Raw genomic sequence first — 22,284 nt, 5'->3', positions numbered from 1 at the left:
AAGAACTGTACCACCTTTAAGATGGCTAGGAGGTGCTAGATTGGAGAAGGAAGCACTGTGTTTTCCATATTGATTTTGGGGTCTTTGCAGTCTAGTTACGGGGGTACTGGGAAAAAAATAGGCAATAAAATCTGATGCTAGACAGTGAGCTGAATGCACCATTTCTTTCCTCCCTTTGCAAATATGAAGAGCTTCTGTTTTTGCAACAAAATGGTGGGTGAACTATTGATGCTTTTAAAAATCAGTGCTATGGTTAATTATCTCAGTGCAATCACTTATGTATGCATCATTGCCCTTTTTTCTGCGTTCCCACATCCCTCTGAAACCGGACACAGCCCTTGCTCTTCAAGTAATGGTAATAATTGGTAGTAAGACAGACCTGTTACTCATCCTTTTCTGAGCACATTTCTTATGGCAGGTGTCTAGTTTTTAATTAAGTGCTAATGAACATGCCTAGTGGACCATGATACTGCTGCCAGCTTCTTCAGTTTTATATCTCACTGCTGCTAAGCTCTTAAAAGGTGGCAGAGCAGGCATTAGTGTCTTTGAAGTGGCAGTAAAGTGATTATATGCATAAAAATTGTTTCTAGGATGTACAATGGCAAATGTCTAGTTACTAAATACATCTGGTGAGCACTGCTGTTATGCATCTACCCTGTCTTTAGTTTTTCTCTTTGTGTGCAGTACCATATTCCTTCTTGTCCTTCTATAAAGAATGCAGTATACTTTTGGCAATTCAAGTTGTATAAATAAAAAGGTAACAGGGTATGAACTTTTGGAAAGGATTATCTTCATTGGTGTGTTAGGAAGAACTTATTACAGACAAATAGTATAGAAGCAGTAAATCAATACATGTCAGTCTTAAATAGCAGCGAGTTTCAGATAATAGACATTAAACCAGAAATAACATCTTTGGCGTTAAAGAACATGTTTTTCAGTCTTATGTCTGTTTAACATTGTTGCATATTTAAGCATCTTTGTGAACTATTTTCCTCTGCTGCCCTCAGTAACCATTTTGCAAAGCTGCAGGGTATCGCAATGAGTTTCCACTTACAGCTCTCGTACTCTGTTCTATACCTTAAGCTGAGCATTGCTCCCCACCTTTCACATGCCCTCCTGTCAGAGAAACAGGATGTAGCCCTTCTTTGTTACATCCTTTCAGCGTTAAGGACTTTATTGGAAGAGATTAATCTGTTCATAATTTCTGGGACTTGCAAAATACACTTTGTGCAGGCTACAAAGGAGAGCAAGCGTAACTGCAGGTAGCATGTCCTTAGCAGGTTGGTTTCTAAAGACATTAAGCTTTGCTTCCTGAAATCATGTGGATTAATTTATTTGCTAATTGAACTGGGCATGAAAAAGCAGAATCTTCATAGGCTTCCTGAAGCCACAAGAACAAGAATAGAAACAATTTAACTTCATTTCCCTGTTTTGACTTCCTGTGCCCACACTGCAAAATAAGCTAATTTGAGCTCACTGTTGGAGAAAGGAGCAGGTTTCTCTCCACAAAAATGATTTGGAGGGGAGAAATCAATTATTGTTCTTAGCCAATTTCACACCACAGCTAGGTAATCCAGTGTGATAGTGCACCTGGGGACAAGACCAAGGTTATGAATGCATTATAGTGCTGCTGATGCATGTTGTTGCATGGCTAGAAGTGCAGATGACTGACCTCATTGATCAAAGAGGAACAGAATGACTTAAGATACCATCTCTCTTAAAGAGCCTTCCAAAACACCAAGTTTTCTCTTGATTTGAGGAAATATGCTGGAAACTACTGATAAAGTCTGTGAAGGAGTGATGTCCTCTTGTTCTTCAGAGTCTGGAAAAAAAACACAACAGTATTGCAGTGCTCTTTACTGATGCTTCTGAAGAAGCAGCAGAGCAGTGAAATGAGATTTCACTAGCAATAGCTACTTGATTTTGTAGAAGGTGGTCTGCTGCTTTAACTTTGTCAAATGAAAATAACTCCTAATGCTTCCTTCAGAATGCTACTTTCTAAGTTCTTATGAACATTAAAGTAAAAGAACAAGAGCTACCTTTCTCTTACCTTGCCTTTTAAAGGTATTTAAGAGTTGGTAAGAATAGAGATGAGAATATACACGTATTGCAGTGAAGAATAAATTTTTTGTACACCATATGAAAAGGAATTTGTGAAATTTGGTCTAAGAAGACAAAGCTTTGGTAAAATTGTGGCTTTGGATAATTGCCTGAAGGGGTTTTAGTAGATTTTTGAGGTTTGTCCTGTATATGAGAAACAAGTAAATGATGGATGCTTTGCAGCTGGGGACAACAGAAAAGTGTAAGCATAGCAGGTCCAGTCTAGAGTTCTTCAATGTCAGTCACTTATGTCTGCAGGCATTTTTAAACAGCTCAAGGAATGTCTTGGGTGGAGATTTGAGAAATGAAAGTTACAGAGGTATGCTAGTTACCTGAATATTAATGTAATTCATCTGCCTGTAGATATTACATGGGTGTTGCTGTTGGTTTGTTTGTCTTAGAGTCTTGGGACATATGGAAGAAGATATTTTGGATTATTTTTGATTGCATATTTTGGAGTAATTTGTGAAATACTGTGACCTTAATTCTACCTTCTGCTTAGGTGAGCTTCCAGTAGCTCTCAGCAGTACTGTAACAACTTTGTCTACTTTTACCGGATGGCTGTCATTGAGTAGATCAGACATTTGCATGTCAACATCTGTTTGATTGCACAAGTTCAGTGATATTCTCTTACTTTTTTGATGTCTACATTCAGCAGTGGGCGGGTGGAGTGTGTCCATGAGAGAGAAGTTTGTTGTTTTCTGTTCATGTGCCCAGGCATAAGAAAGCAGGAAAGAGGCAGAACATCTGTTTTGCTGTAGCAAATTAAAGAGGAGCTATTTTTGAGCTAAAGATGGTTTTGAAACCTAATTTTCTCAAGAAATCTATGCTCAGCATTTTGGTCAAAATAAGTGGTTAGCTGAACTTGGAAAATGTTAGTAGAACCATAACAGCTTTAATTAGAAAATAACTTCCCTATTGAGTAAATATTAAAAAAAATCCGTTATAAGGAACTTTTTTCTAAAATTGCTTAAAGGTTATTTTGTCAGTTTGATCACTGGGATGTGTATGTTCACTCATCAGGGTACAGACCCTGTCAGCTGATTTTTGAAATAAAAAGAGATACTTTAATTCATTACTACTATATTTCCTTTGGGGAGTTCTGTGATATTGTTGATGCTCTCTGGAGTACCTGGATTTTAAGCTCCAAGTTGTTTCCTAAACACAATGTTAGCTCGTGAACAGTTTTTTTCAAAAGCTTCAGTAGGAAAAAAAAATACATGTTTAACTACACTAAGTATAAAATTGTGTGGTGTCTTTTATTTATTTATTAATATTCAAAATATAAACCTAATTATTCTTTCTAGATTTGGGTAGCAGGGGTGATGGAGTTGGGTTTAAATCAGTCTTGCCAGAGAATTATTATTATTTTTTTTTTTCCCAGAGCAGTGGTATTCCTTTCTATAGAAAGGGAAGATTTTGAGGCCTTCTCTGGAGTTCTGCTACTGCTGTGTATTTGTCACTCGTAATGTTATGACAGAAAGTGGCTGCCTAAAACAAAACAGCTTCCGATCACTGAATGTTTTTCTTAGGCTGTAGAACAAGTATTCAGTTAGTTTTCTTGCTTTATAGGTTATGATCAGAGTTGTCCACAGACAGCATGATACAGTGCAGTATCTATAGTGTACTGGGACAAAAAGGAGAGCCTAGATTTAAAAAAAGCAAAATATCCACTGTTGGTTTTCAATAACTAACCAAACCTCTTCTCCCTTTTCCTTCCAAAACCATGTGCTATGCATTGTTCTTCTGGGGATGATGATAACGCTGGGAACAGCAGCAGCAGTTGCAGGCTCAACATCTCTCCCATGGCCATGGACCTCCAGTGCCTCTAACACCGCATCCATCAGGACTTCAGCCTTCAGGAATCCCTCCACTCGGAAGCACTGCTGGCCTCCTTGCCCTTTCTAGTGCTTTGGGTGGGCAGTCTCACTTGGCAATAAAAGATGACAAGAAGCATCACGATGCAGAACACCACAGAGGTGAGAGGCATGGCAGGCCTGATTAGGACACTGTCAGATTTGCGCGTTGCTGCAAGTTATGTGCATCTCTAAAGAAATCAAGTTACATAGAATGACAATAAACTGTTGGCAAACTTAAAAAATGTCTGCATATATACTGCTGAAGCAAAATTCAGTTTGGAAACCTTCAGTATTTTAAATGGGGATCACTAGGTGTCATATGCCCTATAGTTTGCAGGGCATTTTGACATCCTGGTAAATGTTTAGTGCAACACCAGTGGCCTGCACCATATTGTGGAAAACTGTTAAACTGCATAAATGGGTAATTTTTGCAAAGAAAGTAATGGTGTTAAATGGGTAGGTGGGTGGGAAGGTAGGGGGAATGAGAAGTTAAATTTTGAAGTGAATGTGTTCAAACAAAGGATTTAGATAATTGCATCTGTTACTTTAGTTTCATAGGCTTAAATTCTAGTACGCAATTAAATATTGGACAAAATTGCACTTGACTAATTTTTGAAAAGAAAATAATTTATTCTGTCATGAAATAAAACTAGGCTTTGTGTATGGTTAAACTGTAAATCATGTTTACAAAATACTGTAATTTTCAGGAAATCACTGTATTAGGAATGTGCAATGACTTATATAAATAAAAGCCATTTGAAAACTGTTTGTGGCTTGTGTTCTAATTTTTTTCCCCCCTTTTTTATTTCTGTTCTTGCCTCTGTGTCTGAACGGGCATGTCTGTGCATTTCTTGGTTACTACGGGAGCAGACAGAGAGCCGGGCACAGTAAGTACCAACACTCCTGCTAACCTTTCCACTTCTACCTTAAGTAGCAATCAGAAGTTGCAGTGTTTGTCTGATTTGTCCTTTTGATCAGTTTCATAATGGGCACATGTGCCTACAGTTAAGGTATCTCTTGGTTTATGTGGAATACTAAACTAAATATTTTGCTTAGAGGAGTTTAGGAATCAGATTTCTGAGCAGAATGATGAGCTACTTGACATTTTATTCTCTTATATAAAAAAAACAAACTGTAAATCAAACAACTTTGATTGCAATTTAGTTTATAACATTATGTCAGAGTTAAGATTAAGGATTGTCAGGAACAGAATTGCAGGATGGGTAAGAAATTTAGAACTCATATGTTACAGCTGTGTTTGGCCATAGTTTCTTTAAATGAATCTGCAAGAACTCCTTTACTACTTAATTTGTGCTTCTCTAGCAGTACTGTTCTTTCCTTTAGATATAAAATGTAATACAGTTTGCCTAAGACAATCTTTGTAAGGCAAAAACCAAACAAAAAACCCACGCCAAAAATAATGCAGCTAAAGAACTGCTTTTTGTAACAGCTTTTTATACTGTTATGTCTTGTGATTATTGTTGTTAATCTATTAATCTGCTGGAGATGGACAGGTACAGCTTTCACATCATTTCAAGTAGCAAAACTAGCTCTGCTTGCTGATGCCAGAGGTGAATTAGAGCTCTGTTTATTTTTGTCTTAATCAGAAAAGACAAGAAATGTGAAACAGTTATTAATTAACATAAGTTTATGGTACTAAACTCCTGACTTTATTGCTTGTTTTTTTGTTTGGTTGATTTTTTAAATTTTTTTGGTATGTAGTTTGTTTGCTTGTTTTTAATACTAGGGCTAGACAATTACTTTACTGGAAACTTTCTGCGTATCTCTTAAGGCAATTATTTTTTATTTTCAGATTACTAAGTAAGAGCATTCATTTCACCTTGCTTAATGCCAGTGTGACTGAGGAACTAATTTCAGGTTAGGTTTTCCTGAAGTCTCAGACCTATAAGGATATATTTCTTTAAGTGATGCTGGCCAAAAGCAGGATTCTCTAGGACTTTCATAGGAGTCATTGTGTTCTCACATGCACATATACCTAGGAGGAGCAATGACTTTAAATTTAAAGCTCGGTGGTTATGTTATGTTTCCTGTTCTTGCTCTCCCCAACCTTTTCCTCCAAGTACATGTCCATCATGTACTTTGCTATAAAATTTCATTGAATAACCACTTTGAAAGAACAGGCACAATGCACTTGCACCCTTTTTCTGTCTGATCGTCTTCAATAGCAAAGTATGCAAAGGGTTTTTTGAGTTCCAAAATCAGATACTTCACAATGTTGTGAAATTCAGACTCATCCGTCATGTAGCTGATAATCGTTCTTGCCTTCGAAGTAACTGTCAAAATTAAGCCACCTATTTTGTTGTAGGAGGTTTGCTTAGTTTACTATATATGTCAATTTTTTTCACAGTACACATAATCATTGTTCTAGTTACTTCTGTCCCCATGTATATAACTCAAGCTTTCTTGTTTTTTATATGTACCAGGTGAGATACCTGGCTTTTTTTTTTTTTGAGTTACCACTAAGTGTCTGGTAAACAATCTGAGACTTTATTTCAGAGTCTTGTAATACAAATAAATTAAGTTTGGGTTACTATACTACTGTGCCTATAATTTCTTTTTGGTCTCAGTGGTGAATAATACTTCATAATTAAGTTATGCTTTAATAGCTGAATACAGGTCAACTGAAGTTTGAACTTAAAATTGTTTAAACACAGTGTTGTCTTAGAGTCTTGGTTTAACAGATGATATCATCAGTGAGAGATGAAGTGATAGCGACATTCAAATTTGTAGCCAAAATAGTCAGCTGGAAGTGATTTGATCTTTGAGCTTCTCTAATTGTCTTATATCTTTAATGGATTATTTTTTAAATACATTTAAAGAGTAATATAAAATTGGTCACAAGGCATACCAGCAGGTCTGTTTAATTATGTATAGTTCCAGCTGAGCAGTAGGCTCTTATTTTTGCAAATTACTATATAACATCTAGGTCGTCAAGATGAGATGAAGCTGATTTTTTCAGACTTACATTTGAAGTGTAATGCTGCTGCCAGAAATCCTGACGAAGGCTTGCTTTCATCATCAAAGAAACCAAGACCCATGCTGTTAGTTACCTGAAGCAACCGTGATGTTTGGTATTACCATGAAATACTACAGTATGATTTTCATCAGATATGTCTAGTGTGACCTTCCGGTGTCATCAGTAGAAGCTGGTAGCTTATATGTGCAAGTCTGAAACACCCTTTGGTTTAAAACCAAACTGAATTATAGCACATCGTGGCATATTAGAGTATATTCTTTTTAAATGAGATTTGGTTGTATTTTTTTTTAAGTCTCCTTAGACAAATATGCAGTCAAGATTTTTTGTGTATTGTGTGTTTAGAAATACAATGAGATTCATAAATGAATGTAAGATAAAATGTAAAGATATAGTGAATTCATTGTTCTTGATTGTGACCAGTGTCCATTTTACACTTCTGCTACATTTAAAAGTGCTACTTTTTTTTTCCATTACTTAAAGTTTCAGGAAGTGAAATGAAAGGAAGTTCTTTGTAAATGCATGCTAATAAAACACTAATATTTTAGAAATTAGTAATAGTAAAAAAAAAATCACTTCATACATGAAATACTAGAATTACTTGGTCAGAATGAAAGTGTAAATCTACATAAATAACAGCTGGTGGGTTTTGGCTGATGAAGCTCTAACAGGCCAAAGCTGGGTTATGTTATTGTGGGAATTCAGGCATTCCTATGATTGTGACATAGTCTGTCTGCAGTTAATGAAATTAGGGAAAGTAAGCAAATTTTGAAACTGAAGTTCAATAAAGTTTTTGGAGACATCAGTGCAAAAGAACTTTGTCTACGTTTTTCTCTGGGGAACATACTGGCAATGTCTGTCAAACTCATCTTAGGTGTTCGTTTGTCACTTGTCTTCCCACTATTCTTATGTCCTGCTTGGACATCATAGAAATGCAAATGCTTGTCAAGTGCAATGTTGGATCAGTAATCTGTAGACAGGGAAATCTGACTTTACTATGTGCTTTGGATTTTCATTAAGGCTGGTGTTTACCTTTAGTTCTCATGAAAAGTGTGCTTATTTTTAAAAATTTATTCTTAAAGTTTGCAAGATTTTTTTTCTGCCACTGGTAGTAAGCATAAATGCTGTTGTTGTTTTGTAAACAAATGATCTCTTCTTAGAGCAGAAAATATTCTGTCCTTCAGTCTCTGTCCCATTCTTCCCATTGTAGTCTTGAAGGAAGGGAACATGCACAACTGAATGCTACTCTTTGTTTGATATTGAATGCAAACTGTTTTTGTTTTATGTTTTAATTATTTTAAATGAAAAAGAAAAGGAAAAAATCACAAAATGAGTTGTATGAAAGCCTAGAGTAATTTTCATTGTTACATATATATACATCTTTGCCTTTGTCAAGAAAGTAGTATTTTTCCATTATAACAGCTTGAATTTAGGAACTTGAATTTCTTTAATCAATCATATTTTTATTGGCTTTGTCAACTTAAAAGTAAGTCTTACAGTCCTTATTGATGCAAACCACAAATTAGCTTCAGCAGGAGTCAGTTGCGCAGAAGAGCATGGGATGCTGTGCTGCAGTTCAGTTTGTAACTGATATAAACTAGCATGGGGCTGGTGACAGAGGTAACAAAAAAGGGCAAGAGGATTAGAGTGTTCTGGTGTAAGCTCTTGTGGATACTTTCATTTTGACAAACATTTGGTAGAATTTGGTAGAAAATGGCAAAATCAACAGAACCTTTATTCTCTCTTAATCTCTCATTATTACTGAATCAATGTGGAGAGTGATGCGAATCCATTAAGGCTTCTAGCTTCCCATGTTTGTAATACAAACATAATAGTCTAAGTTAAAATGGTGGGAGAAAAGAGTGTGAAGTCAGTAGCTTTCCATCACCAGTAGTATCAACCAAAACCCACTCACTTTACAAATGAATTTTTGTGTTGTTGTGTTTTGTGTTGTGTTTGCAAGAAGCATATTCAACAAAAGGATTTAGTAATTCTGGAACAGAATAAGTGCAATCTTTCTGTATTTTTGGGGGTGGTTAAGTGTTAGCTCCCCATCCAACCTGAGACTTATTCCTGTCACTGAGTCTTGGTGGGGAGCAGTGGGACTGCTGAGTGACCAGTGAGCTGGCTGTGTATGTTAGACCTGGTCCTGTTTTGCCTGCTGTAACAGAGGACTGTGTTTGTTCCTGAATACATGTGGGTATCAGCAGATAGCACTTGCGCGTTGTACAGCAGCTGTGTTATGGTCTAATGGTTAAATAAGCAGAGCAGCCAGTGGTGGTTGTACTGGCAACTGGGTGCACAGATGTACAGCAAGCTAGTGAATGACCAAGCACAGCAGGTGTGTGTGTGTTGGGTAAGGAGACCACTGCAAGAGAAGGTCTTGACTGGAACCAGGTGTGGTTGAACCACAAGCACAGCTGTGATGGACATGCTGTTGTTTAACTGCTGTAATGATCAGTGTAGTGTTAGTTAGGTCTGAATGGACTAGTGAGTTGTCTGTGCTGTATTACAACAGAATGCTAAAATGAGATACTATGGGCTCTCAGCCTGTACTTCTGACACACATGCACATTTGGAAGTAGTTCATACAGGCAATGAAATGGCATGGCAGCCAGAGGAATGCATTTAAATAATGTGCATTATATTTGTGTTAAGGAACCTGGAACAACCTTCTCATTGTGTATCACGACTATGTTTTACTTTCATATTTGCTTCTGATGCTTTCAGTGTTTTAAATATTGCTGGCGGAAAAGTTGCTTTGAGATACCAAGTAGTTTGTTCTAAAGCCTTTAGGAAGCCTGGTAGCACTGACAGGAAGATGAGCTATACATGGTTTTTTTTTTTCTTTTTTTGAAACTTTCTTGAAGATTGTGGTCCATGTGAATAACCTTTGAATTTAGTTCAGGAGAACTATAATATTTGTATTAAATTGATTTTTATCGTTTGTTCTGATCTGATGTTCTGATCTGAGATTCATGATCTACAGACATTGTATTTGCTAATCCTAATAAATTGGACTCCTAGTAAGAGGACAAGGTTTATCCCCAATTACGTGTCTAGTCTATTGAAATTTAGACAAAACATAAAACCACTATCATGCAGTTTCTCTTTAGGAAATCTAACTGTGTGTGTGTATGTATACACATGCATACTTCTTTTGTTCATCATTGAAGAGTAATCCCAACTGAAAGTTTTTGTAATATTATTTAAATAAATATTACAGATAAAATGGAACTTACAATCCTACTTCTGATAAGTCAGATGTCAGTAGGCCTAATAGAAAAACTAAATAGACTTTTATGTTATTTATTTATTTTAAGAAAAGATAAACAGAACTCTTATCACTTGTGAAGCTGTTGCTATTGGCAAATATAAACTATACCAGAGCTGGTGTGGAAAGGTGAGTGTTTGGTTGTTGTTGTTGTTGGGTTTTGTGTATGTTGTGTGGTCCGTCTTCAGAATAATTTCCTTGAAGTTAACATGACATTTAATGTTACATCTATCCATAAGAGGTTTGAATAGCCCAGGGCTTATAAAAGCATCTGTTTCCCAATGCTTATTTGTATTTTCATTTTATGAAAAAATTTGTATTTTCATGTATTTGTATTTTCATTTCTTTCCATAGTGTTCTAGATAAATATCATAAGCACAGCTTTAAAAGATGCATGGTTCCATATTTTTGAACGAAATCTTACAAAACCAATAGTTTTAATAATGGTAGTAGTTTACAGTAGCAAGCTGTTTTTTAATCTAAAGTTACACTTTACCTGATTTTGGTCACAGTTGTTAACGGTTCCTTGTACTCCTAAAGGAAAAAAAAACAGTAACTTTTTAGTTGAGCTTAATGATAAATTTTGCCAGAATACAGCGTGGTCTTATTTCCTATGTATAGTATAGCTGTTGTGCAATAAACTGTTCTACAACAGTGCCTAGCATGGATTCTCTGATGCCGGAGAAGAGTGCCTTAAATGAATGTGATAAGCTGGAGAAACAGCATAAACCTCTGTCGGGGGGACACTTTGCACAATGGACTTACCAGAACTCTAGATGATTATAATAATGATACATTTACATGATAAGTAAGCAGTCAGTATTTTGACAAAAAAACAAATCCCATGATCTTCATCTAGCATTTGGGAGATAGTGGGAGCCATAGGCATTTCCCACAGTGCTCCAGTTGCTGCAAGTCTTGGGTGATGCCAGTCAGTTGATTCTTGGAATAGAGATGTTTCATCCCAATAACTGTTTCATATTTTTGCTTTTGTGCAGTGATTGATTTCACATGTCATAAATAAGTGAATATCACAGTAACTGTGATACGCTCACATACTCAGATTTTATGTAATTCTGAGTTTCTTGTTAAGTTTCTCTGTATTGAAATTCTAGAAGACAAGCTACAGAAAATTGTCAGCATTGTCTAGGTAGACTTTACTTTAAACCAGAAAAATAAATAAAAACAGTTCTTGTAACTACACACATTTTATGCCAAAATTTACAAGCTCCTCCTTACGGTTCTGCGTAGTAATTTCAATTAGCAGGGTTTCTAATTTTTTTCCCAGCTGCTGCCCCCTTGCCACCTTTCTATTAGTCACGCTTAATTTTGGCAATTTAAAATGAGAAACTGAGTGTATTCACCTTTCTACACCTAACTTACTGTTCTGTTGTAAGCTTTTCATCAATAAAACAGATTTTCTATGTTTTTTTTTTTTGTTAAGGGAAGTATCTTTCCAAGAAAAAAAAACTTTTTAAGAAAAGGCATTTGCCTTTTCTTAAATCTGTGATCAAGTTTGAATTTTCAAACAAAGTTTGAATTTACAGCTTACTGCTTAAGATGTTTCTACTGCTAAAGTCATGATGGATTCTGTATTAAAATGTTGAAGATGCATTTCAATGTTTTCAAACCAGTAAATCCCTGAGTTGGTATGCATTTGGGAAGGAGATGAAGGGTTAAATTCAGACTGTATTTGTCAAAGCAATTAGTTCAGTGATCCAACAAGCCCACCTTTTAGCTGCAAAACATTGTGATAAAGACATTATTTTGAGCTTCTTTATACTGAATTTCATTAGACCCTCCTATATGCTTTATGTAAGCCCCTTGGCATTTGTTTAGCTTGAATAGTCAGGAATAAAAGTGCTTAGAGTTGGCTTTAAAGCACAGTGTCTGAAGTAGGAAAAAGAGGATTCGGATTGTCTTATGTACCCTGTATTGTTTTCCTTCTCCTTAGGACTGAATACTTATACATGAGCAAACTACCCTGGTGTTTCCAGGTTTTCAAGGGGAAGCCGTTCAGTGTGCAGTTCACTGGCTACTAGTATATGTTTATGATATATTAAGAATAAATATCTTTGTCTCTCTTAGGTAAATGTAAGTATTTATTTGAGGGTTTGCGTTTATATCATAGTGTATGTTTCTATTAGTCTTCTCTTTTGTGAGATATACATGCATACTTGTAAATACATATTTATTTGTATATTTATATGAGCATATATTTATTTACGTAAGCATGTACTTGGCTTTTAGGAACTAGGTTTACCAGGCCTTCATGAAAGGAGATTTATTTTTCTCAAGTCATTCAGTATTGTTCACAGCGTTAACATATCACTGAACAAATTGCGCTCTTGCATATGCTAATCCTGCACTTAAAAGAACTCATTGTAACACATTTTAATGCGTTAGCTGGAACGGAGATGGAGATGGGAATCACAGACATGTCAAATTGTCATGTGACTGAAAAATGTCAGAAATGCCTTTCTCTTTGGGTCAACAGTTTGTATGTACCGTATCTGAATGAAAGTAGTCTGTGTAGTTTGAGGAAAAGATTAGTCTTTCTTTTCATCGTGTGTGTGTGTGTGTGTGTGTGTGTGTGTTGGCGTCAGTTTTCCACGCTAGGTCTGATTAAATAGGATTTTAGCCATAATTTCACACTAAGAGTGAAAGTTATGTCAGGAAAAAAAATAAATTGATCTCCATACATTTGTTGAAGATATCCAATTGGAGTTTGACAAAGCTAACAAATGAGCACTGCATAACCTTATTTGTTATTCTCTAAAGAGTTAAAGGTGAGTTGTCATGTATCTCTCCATGTTTGCAAGAGTAAACATACCAAAGCCTCATCTAGGTATGATTTCCTAGAGGTGAGCGATCAGTCAGGTTATGTTTGAGTCTTTTATTTGTAAATATATATATAAATATATATGTATATAACAAAAAACACACATTACTGATGAATTAACAAACTTGATTTTCTTAAACAATAAATTTGGTTGAATTGAGTAGTTAAATAGGTGGTGAATGACAAGTGAATTAGACTTTTTATAAGTTGAGCAACGAAAAACCAAGCTTCTTAGAATGCATGAAGCTGTACATGTTTGCAGGGGGGACTTTGAGATGAATTAAATGGAATGAAAGATTACATAGGTATTGCATTTCTAAAGCATCTATAACATGCAGTTTGAATTTTAAGGTATATATGAAGGAATCTTGAAAGGAATTTTTGACTGGCCTTGTTTTTTGTCTTTACAGAGTAATTCTCTGTTGGTCCCAGACGGTCTGCGAAGCACAGATAAACGCAGGAATGGCCCTGAATATACCAATGACATCAAAAAGAGAAAGGTGGATGATAAGGATTCCAGCCACTATGTAAGCAAATCTGTGTTAAAGAAATGATTAATTTATTTGCAGATGTGTTTGTAAAAGGAGTAAAAGAGCTGTGAAGAACAAGGCAATGTGTTTTCTATGGCTGCTGTAGTACAGGAATGCATGTGCCAGAGAGACCATTATTCTTGCTGTGGAAATAGTAGTGACTCAATAGTTAGGGCTATTGTCAAGTAATACTTCTCAACAGGGGATAAGGAGCCAGGAGTAGCCATTTGGGATTCACAAGTGCTCTAAGACATTACTTTGACTTCCAACAGGATATCCTTTCTGGACGGCTCAAAAGCTTACCCTACCGCAAGTTTATTTGAAGTGGAAGGGTTTGTTGATTTGGAAGATTTTAGGAGATTTTTCTGATACGAGCTATTACCATGTTGAAAAATAATTATCATTGGAAATAGCGTATCTTATGAGGTAACATATAATAGCGTATTTAAAAATCCTAAAGTTTGTGTTTGGTTGGTATGTCAGTTTCAGCAGAAAACAAACTGATATAAACAGCTCGCAGTTTGTGCTCTGCATTTTTGACTGGCATTTTTTACTGCTTCGTTTGAGAGAGGCACTTCAGTAGAACAGTGTGGCCCATGTAAACCTCAAAAGGTTTGCATGTGCTTTCAATTTCAAGGCTAAATGCTCAGCCAGATCGCAGGATGTTACTTGAACAGCCTGCGAATAGGGCTGGTGTGACAGTACTGGAAAGCAGAACATCAATCTAACAGGAGATATTATTTGACATAGCAATAGTATGGTAAAATATCTGGTTTATATGAATTCAATCACTAACTAATTCCTAGCTGCTGAAATCCAAGAGACAATCAAGTTCCCCTTTATTTCCTCAGTGTTTTGCAGCATAATTTCTCTCCCCGTGGACCCGGAATGCTCTGGGGCAGGAAGGCTGGCTCTCAGTGAATCTTGCAGTGGAGCTACTGATAGTACATGGGCTTACTTTCCACTTTCTTGCTTATCGTGGTGTTCTCATACTGTTGAGATTTTGCAAGTCATCTTCTCACCACTTTCTAATAACATAGATTATAGAAAACTTCTGGCAAACTTCCTCAAACTTACTCCCTTGATTTGAAGGTTTGATATTCTAGGTGCGTTTTTCCTTTCCAATTTGTAAACAGTGTAAGCAAAAAAGAAACTGCCTTGCTTTTCTTGGAGTTCTGTTAGAAACAAATGAAAAGTATATTGCACTGTAGAAGTAGAGTTTGTTTTAATCTGCATTTTTAAATATGCAGCTCTCTTTGCTTTTCTCTTGAGGTGGATTTTGCAGGAAAAGACAGTAACAAAATAAAAACTAAGGAAAAAAAAATTATTCGGGTGTGAAAGATTTTTTTAAAAAAAAGGTAAAAAGGTTTCTTAATTCAGCACACGCAGAATTGCTGAGTTCTAGCTTACTTTAGAAGAGGTCCTTGGAGGGTCAAGAGGTACCACTGCATTTGTCAGAAGGGAGACAAATGATCTGTAGGGATTTTCACCTTGGAAATAAGATGATAAAAGCACTTTTTTTCTTTTTTTTGACTTGTGACTAGTTTTCGAGTTAGGATCTGGATAGTTTCAACTTGTAGGTTTGTTAAAGAAGAGAATCTTCTGATATGAACAGTACCTATAGGAAATGCTTGTCATAGCCATAGTAAATTTCTGTGCCTCAAGATGACCAGGTCAGCAGAGTACATTTAATCATAGCTTTGTGACTACTTTTGCCTGTGGTTGAGGTGGTATTTCTGGTGAAGGAGTGTCCTATCTATTTTGATCCCACATGTTGTAATCTATTCTTGCTTGCTGTATCCTTTGTACTTTTCAAATGGTGGCGGACAACCAGGTCTGGAGCTTTTCTGTTTCTTCTCCTGTTGCACCCTCTGGTTGGACAGCTTCCGAAGTGACAAATAGAGACACTATTCTCTCTTTTGGGGCACTCTTGCACCCCTACTATGTTTATGGTATTTCTCGAAGCAGCCAAAGCGTAAAGGAAGGATTGAGACCACCTGTAGAGTTTTTGTGTTTTTTTGTTTTGAATTTTGTGTGTGTGTCTGTGCATTTTGTTCTGTTTTTGTGTTTTGTTTTTTTTTGTTGTTGTTGTTGATAGTGGCGGGTTTTTTGTTTTGGAGCTAAAGAAAGGAAATGGTCTTGTACTTTATCTGCCAGTGTTAAGTGTGGTAGCCCAAACAAGTTGAAAGCACTGCCGGTTTAATTCAAGACATGTGGGACACATTGAACAGTCTTGTATATCTGATTTGTTTGCCTAGAAACTTTTAAAGTAAAAGTATAGTTATTGGAAATGTCAGACTTGCCACAAGAAAGATTTAGTGCTCACCATTCATTTGATTTATTTTTTATCCAGACTCTTTTGAGGTTGAACCACCAAGTGGAAGTCACTGGATCACTGTGTATCATAGAACGTGTCTGCTGGGTGATCCCAGTATGTTTTGGAGACAGGGACCAAGGCACACTTGAATAATAGCTGCAATGGGGCACTAGGGCAGCTCAGGTGAACACAGATTTATGTAAGAATGCATCCTGACAAGCTACAATAAAACATTTCAGTTTAAGAATGTCAAAGTATTTTGTTTCATTAGGCTGAAATGTTGAAATGTCTTGGCATTTATGAAGCATTTTCTTCCACATAAGTTTCCATTTCCAAAACTTTTCTTTCTGGAAATGGAGAAAATGTTGTGCTGTCACTTTGAAGAAGCTGATTAATGAAACAAATGCCAAAATAATGGAGTTTTAAGATGTTAGTGTGTTTTTTTAACTTATCCACAAGCAATAATATTAACACATAGGAGATTAACACATGAATGGTATAAGCTTCTTTTTATAGTAAAAATGATAACACAGTTTATGATGGTAGTAAGGAAAGGAATTGGACCATCTTGCAATGTTAGTAAAGCCACCACCATTCAAATAGTTCTACCTTACGTGGGTTTTAATATTGAAGCAGAAGTAAGGTCTTGTATTCTTGTTTTCATTGTTTTCCTGATTGCCAATAAATAATGAACAGCTGTTTGTTTTTTGTCTAGGAAAAACAAAAAATGTCTGAGTAGATATATAGTCTTTCTCTCAGCTCTTAATGTACTAATTGAACTATTTATTTATTTTTAATAGGACAGTGATGGGGACAAGAGTGATGATAACTTGGTTGTAGATGTATCCAATGAGGTAACTTTTCATTTAAGTGGTCTTAATATTTGCCCAAATGTTAAAGAAAAAGTACATTTAGATTTAAAAATATATGTATATATATTAAAAATGTTCACCACCTGACCTTTTTATTAATCCTGCTGTTATGTCTTCCCCCTAGCTTTGTAATTGCTCTCAGCTTTTCCTTCTGCTGCTTTGCCTAGGTCTGGTCTCTCCACAGTTATATTCTAACATTTCACAGCTACTCTGTAATGGAGACAGCTGTGGTGAGTTGCAGGTGGAGGTCTGAGGTTTGCCAACTACTACCTTCAAATGAAAAAGGAAAACAGTACTGAACCTTGTAGGGGTATTATTAAAACAGTTCTTGTGGATTAAAAATTACTAGTATTTTAACTTCCTACATTAAAGATGGCATTTTCCAGACATGCTTGTTAGGATGAAGTCTGCAAAAGTCAGAACGAAGTCAGTTCAGAAAATGTTCCAGAGGTGGTAGCCACTTTGTAGCCACTTTATTTTTCTCCAAAATAGTTTTGTTTTTTTTTTTGACAGTGACATCATGATGAAGGGGTTAGTCTTCCCTTTTCTTCATCTTACATTTCATACTACAAAAAGATTTAGGTAGCCTGACTATGGCAGAAACATTCTTACGCTCTGTGAAAAGTACAGGGGGAGAAGCTGACAGAGAAGTACCTTCAGCAGCATCAAGTGCCCAAATGATGTTAGCCAAGTAAGAACAATGTGTATCTAGCTAGGGATTTTAGTAATCCTTTCAGAAGTCCTAGTAAATCAATAGTCAATAATCCTAGTTGTTCAGTAATCCATCAACAGAATAACTCTGTTCATGTGAGGACAGCTTCCTCCTTGCTGATTTTCTCATGTGCCAAAGGAGCTTGGAGAACCTGCAGAGCTGACAGTGTTGTAGCTGGTTGGGCAGCCTACTTTGGGGTAAATTAAGTGCAAAAAGTGCCTCTGGAAGAGAGAAAGATAATCACTTGAGAGATTATTGCAGTTTTTCTGTAATTTAAATAGCAAAATAATGGAATTTAGGAAGAAGTAACATATTGTAACATATAAAGTCTGCATCTCTTTATCTTTTCTGAAGATGGACGTGATCAAGGTGTGTTTTCCCTTTAAAAAAAAAAAGTGTTACTGAAACAATTGTTTTGACTAGCAGCATGTGGAGAACATACATGGAAGTGTATGCTGATTGCAGTTTCTGTAGGTCTTTCTTGCTTATATCACTTGTCAGGCGTGCTTGCCTTAGTTTGTACTTAGATTTACATAGATTGCAAGCTCTGTGCTTGAAAACAGTTTATGGTAATGTAAGGTAAAATAAATCTGGATTTCTTACTATATGGACTTGTTTATGTTTCTAGAAGTGATGAAGGGTTTTAAGCTTTTTTTTCTACAGAGATAGAGAGCAAAATGGTGTTTCATTTGAACTTACTGCTTGAATTCTTCTTCCCCCCACACCCCTGGGCTCTTTAGTGGTGTTTGTATACCAGATCCTAACAGAGTTACGTGCTGCTTTTTCCTTCCCATTGTTTCAGGATCCCTCCTCCCCACGGGCAAGTCCTACTCATTCACCACGTGAAAATGGTATAGATAAAAGCCGCCTGCTGAAGAAAGATGCCTCTAGCAGTCCAGCATCTACAGCCTCTTCAGGAAGTTCCACTTCCCTCAAATCCAAAGAAATGAGTTTGGTGAGTGTTATAAGCAGTCTGTTGTCCAGAGAAACGTTCATTTTCTTGTGAGGTCTAACTCTGCATTGTTCTGCAACTGTTTTTTTGCAGACAGTACATGGCTTTAAGAATTTGAAGCTGAAGTAGACTACTGTTCTTCCAGATATTTGTAGCATTTCAGCTTTTCTTCTCAGCAATAATTTCTCCTTCAGTTTGATTTCCCGTATATCCTGCATTTCTGTCAAACGAGTTACACATTTATTACAAAACACAAGATTCCCTTAAGCTATTGCTCAAGAAAAAAGCATGGTTATGCTCTAACTCTTCTATAGATCTGCATGTGGTCACTAGGTTCTTTAATTCTTCTAAGTGAACTGTCACTCTTTGAAATTTCTTTCTGCAGTATAATTAATCATTTGATCAGGTTCTATGTCACAATTTCTTTGATGTTATCAACTGTGGTGGTGCTTTTGTTTTTACTTAGATCTGCTGTGTCCAATAATAGACACAATAGTTATTTCACGCTAAAACAACTTGGTTATGCTTACTATATTGTCCTGAAAAAAAAAATGAGCTCATGCATTTTTTGTCATGCCAATTGAAGAAAGAAAAATAACATTTCTTTTGCTTTTTTAATTTTGGCAGTAATCAAAAAGGTCAGCACTTCTTTCTCACAAGTTAATGTTGTCAGCATTTCATGGATTTATGAAAATTGGCTGAGGGGCTAGGTAGTAGGTGCCCAGCATCCCAGCTGCTGTTGTGATAAATTGTGTAATATGGCCTGGATTAAAAATAATACTCATTTAATTTGTTTAATGATACCAGCATGAAAAAGCCAGCACGCCTGTTCTGAAATCCAGCACACCGACTCCTCGAACTGACGTGCCAACCCCAGGCACTAGTGCAACTCCAGGACTTCGTCCAGGCCTTGGCAAGCCTCCAACAATGGACCCTCTGGTTAACCAAGCTGGTAAAGCATTACTTCTCATGTTTTTATGGTTCCAAAATTAATCTTTTTTTTAAAATGTATTTCCAGATGAATGTTAACCAAGTTGTTTTTTCATGATACTAAGAGAGGGCTTGATGAGATGCAGATGTTTGGATTATCAAGAGTTTGAATATCTTTCCATCTTTTATCCTTCTTTGTGTACTTTTTTTCTTTATCTTTTTGGTAATAATCCAGGGACTGTATGCAGTGAAAGACTTCTGAGAAGTTTCTGGCACTTAACTCTGAATGCAGTCTCTTCTCCAGCTCTTCGTCTGAATCTACTAATATTTGCTGCAGTGTAAATCTTGACAAATGCAGGGGGAAGTTTACTTTTGCTTTTCGGGCTGGTACAACACAGTTGCTTCAGACATGAGCTGTGTAAACCATGTCTGTCAGCTTTAGTGCTTAATTTGGCAAAGAAGAGATTAATGTAAACAGGGAAATATTACAGAAATGAAAATGGGCAATGCTGGAAGAGGTTGTTAGAAGTAATCAGCAGGTTCATACCTCAGTAGATCTTATTTACACTGAGTGAAAAGAGGAGGTAGTAGTGTAGATAAATTATGGGAATGTTTCTTGGCTGTGTGTATGAGGGGAAGGTTAAGTGTTGTAACTGGAAAAAAAAAAAAGTCGTTTTCTTCCCTAAGTGCAAGGAAATACAAATAAAACTATTTGCTTTCATTATTCTGTAGCCGCAGGTTTGCGGACACCTTTGGCAGTACCAGGGCCATACCCTGCTCCATTTGGAATGGTGCCTCATGCTGGCATGAATGGAGAGCTAACCAGTCCAGGGGCAGCCTATGCCAGTCTGCACAACATGTCACCCCAGATGAGTGCTGCTGCTGCTGCAGCTGCTGTGGTTGCCTATGGAAGAACTCCTATGGTAGGCCATACGTTGCATGCAGTCTTAGTCGTATGAGTTGCAGTTCACTGAGGAGAGCTGCATGCTTCATTTAGCGCTCTGTCGAATTCTCAAGTTACAACAGTGCCAGAGGCTTGACTGCTTCACTGTGTGTTTCGCTTTGCTGCATGGCTGGAGAAACAAATTTGCACCTTGAAAACAAATAATCTCAATGTATTGATGTATGTTACCTTTTTTCTTCATCCTCGTCAGTGCTTTGGTTGATTAATAAACACCAAATTGTTTATACTTTCTTTTTTTAAAAAAAAGTTTTTGTAGGTACAAATCATTTCAATGGTCCTGTGAGCATCTCCTTTTCTTTTGCTGAATAAGATTTGTGATCTGTACAGACACACCAAATTAATTTCAAAGCATGTAGAAGTTGTTTATCTACTTCTGTCCTTTTATTTTTTGTGTAAGTAAGCATGAGGACTTGGTCAGTTCATGTCTTAAAACTCTGTGATAAGGTGTGTTAAGAGTAGTTGCTGTTGCGGGCGTAACCCTAATGGACCCTAACCCTGCTTAAGTACATGGAGTATGGCAGTCATTGCTGCTACTGATCAACCTGGGAGCCTGATTCTGCAGAAATGAGCTTGATGGTAATTCTATATATACACAGGCTTACCTACTTGTGAGTTTGCAAGATTGTACTTAAGCTTGTCATTTCTTGTTATTGTAGATGTGGCTACTTTCTTGAACTGGAAAAATCAGGGTTTATTCATAAATGTGGAAATCCTAAATAGCATTTGTACTCCTTGAAGCAATAAGAATTGTATTTCAGGTATAGTGTTCAGAAGGAAAAATGTGTTTGGTCCAGAATTCCTGTTCGATTTATTTGGTGTACGTGTTTATTCTGGATTTAAAAGTGTAGTGGAATCGCACTTCGTAAAGAGAGCCTGTGTAGTATATTTAAGCCATAGACAAATTTGTGCACACCCTGCAGTGTAGTTCTGCGAGACATCTCCTAGCTGACGTGCCTGCACAGCGCAGAGCTGTGCCAGGATCCTAGCGGGGGCCTGAAGCTGCTTCCGCGCACACCATACTGCACCTGCACGGGCCAGCACTCACTGCTGCCAAGATACAGAGCACTGGTGTGGCTACGTGCCAGAGCACTGGCGAGCCCAGCTCCAGGGCGAGTGCCACACTGGCATGCAGGTCTGTGTGTTATGCTCAGTATTGTGAATGCGTGATACACAGTACGGGTTTTCTCTTTGAATGTGAGTACTTCTAGCAGAAGCATGTTGGAGGGAAAACTTGTTTTGCCCATCCCTCCCACTTACCTAATTTTGTGGGTAAAAGCTGTACTTTGGTTAAATGCATAATATCTAGGGAGGGAAGAAATGCTTGCTGCATGAGTAATTGCAAGTGCAAGATTAATTCATTTTTCATTGTCAGGTTGGGTTTGATCCTCCTCCTCACATGAGAGTACCTGGAATCCCTCCAAATCTAGCAGGCATTCCTGGAGGAAAACCGTAAGTAACCTTTTAACACTTTGGTAACATCTGCAACATCTAGAGAGAATACAGCTATATTGTGTCTGTGAACAGGAATTCCAAAGTGGGTAGTATCTGGTTGTTCCCAAGAGATTGTTTCAAACTTCTCCTGGCAAGTAGGTACAACATAAAAGTTCTAAGATGGTAGTTGTTAAGTCCCAAAACAGATGTGCACATACTTATTTCCAAGGAAAATCTGTTGAAGGTGCATCTTGTGGTTTTTTTGTTTTGTTTGTTTTGTTGGTTTTGTTGTTGTTTGTTTGTTTTTTTATTATTTCCTCTTTTCTAAGGGAAGTTAAGGGAACTACAAACTGGTAGATAGTCGTAAAATGTGCAAAAAGAACAGGCTGATACTCGACTTCATACTATACTGAGCATAAAACTGTAGCGCAAACTCAGTGTCCTTGTCTAGCACCTGTTTTAACAAGCATGACAGTCTGAAACTTCGATTGCAGTCGGTGTCTGAA

General features: G+C 36.8%; 1 protein-coding gene across 6 annotated transcripts in view; it reads left to right on the top strand.

Moving 5' to 3' along the window:
* The window catches only part of LOC121061924 (transducin-like enhancer protein 1), a 63,753-nt gene that overhangs the window by 15,354 nt on the left and 26,115 nt on the right, over positions 1 to 22,284 (top strand). For 4 of the 6 annotated variants that reach the window (XM_040541401.1, XM_040541399.1, XM_040541397.1 and 1 more), the window contains exons 3-10: positions 3,875 to 4,079; positions 4,830 to 4,846; positions 13,481 to 13,597; positions 16,718 to 16,771; positions 18,304 to 18,456; positions 19,261 to 19,405; positions 20,116 to 20,306; positions 21,720 to 21,796. In XM_040541401.1, the coding sequence (XP_040397335.1) occupies positions 3,875 to 4,079; positions 4,830 to 4,846; positions 13,481 to 13,597; positions 16,718 to 16,771; positions 18,304 to 18,456; positions 19,261 to 19,405; positions 20,116 to 20,306; positions 21,720 to 21,796 (959 nt within the window). The remainder of the gene's footprint in view (positions 1 to 3,874; positions 4,080 to 4,829; positions 4,847 to 13,480; positions 13,598 to 16,717; positions 16,772 to 18,303; positions 18,457 to 19,260; positions 19,406 to 20,115; positions 20,307 to 21,719; positions 21,797 to 22,284) is intronic. The other 2 variants (XM_040541400.1, XM_040541396.1) reach the window with 1 other exon arrangement.

Source organism: Cygnus olor, chromosome Z, assembly GCF_009769625.2.
Source record: "Cygnus olor isolate bCygOlo1 chromosome Z, bCygOlo1.pri.v2, whole genome shotgun sequence".
Taxonomy (NCBI): Eukaryota; Metazoa; Chordata; class Aves; order Anseriformes; family Anatidae; genus Cygnus; species Cygnus olor.
This window is presented reverse-complemented; position numbering and strand designations above follow the sequence as displayed.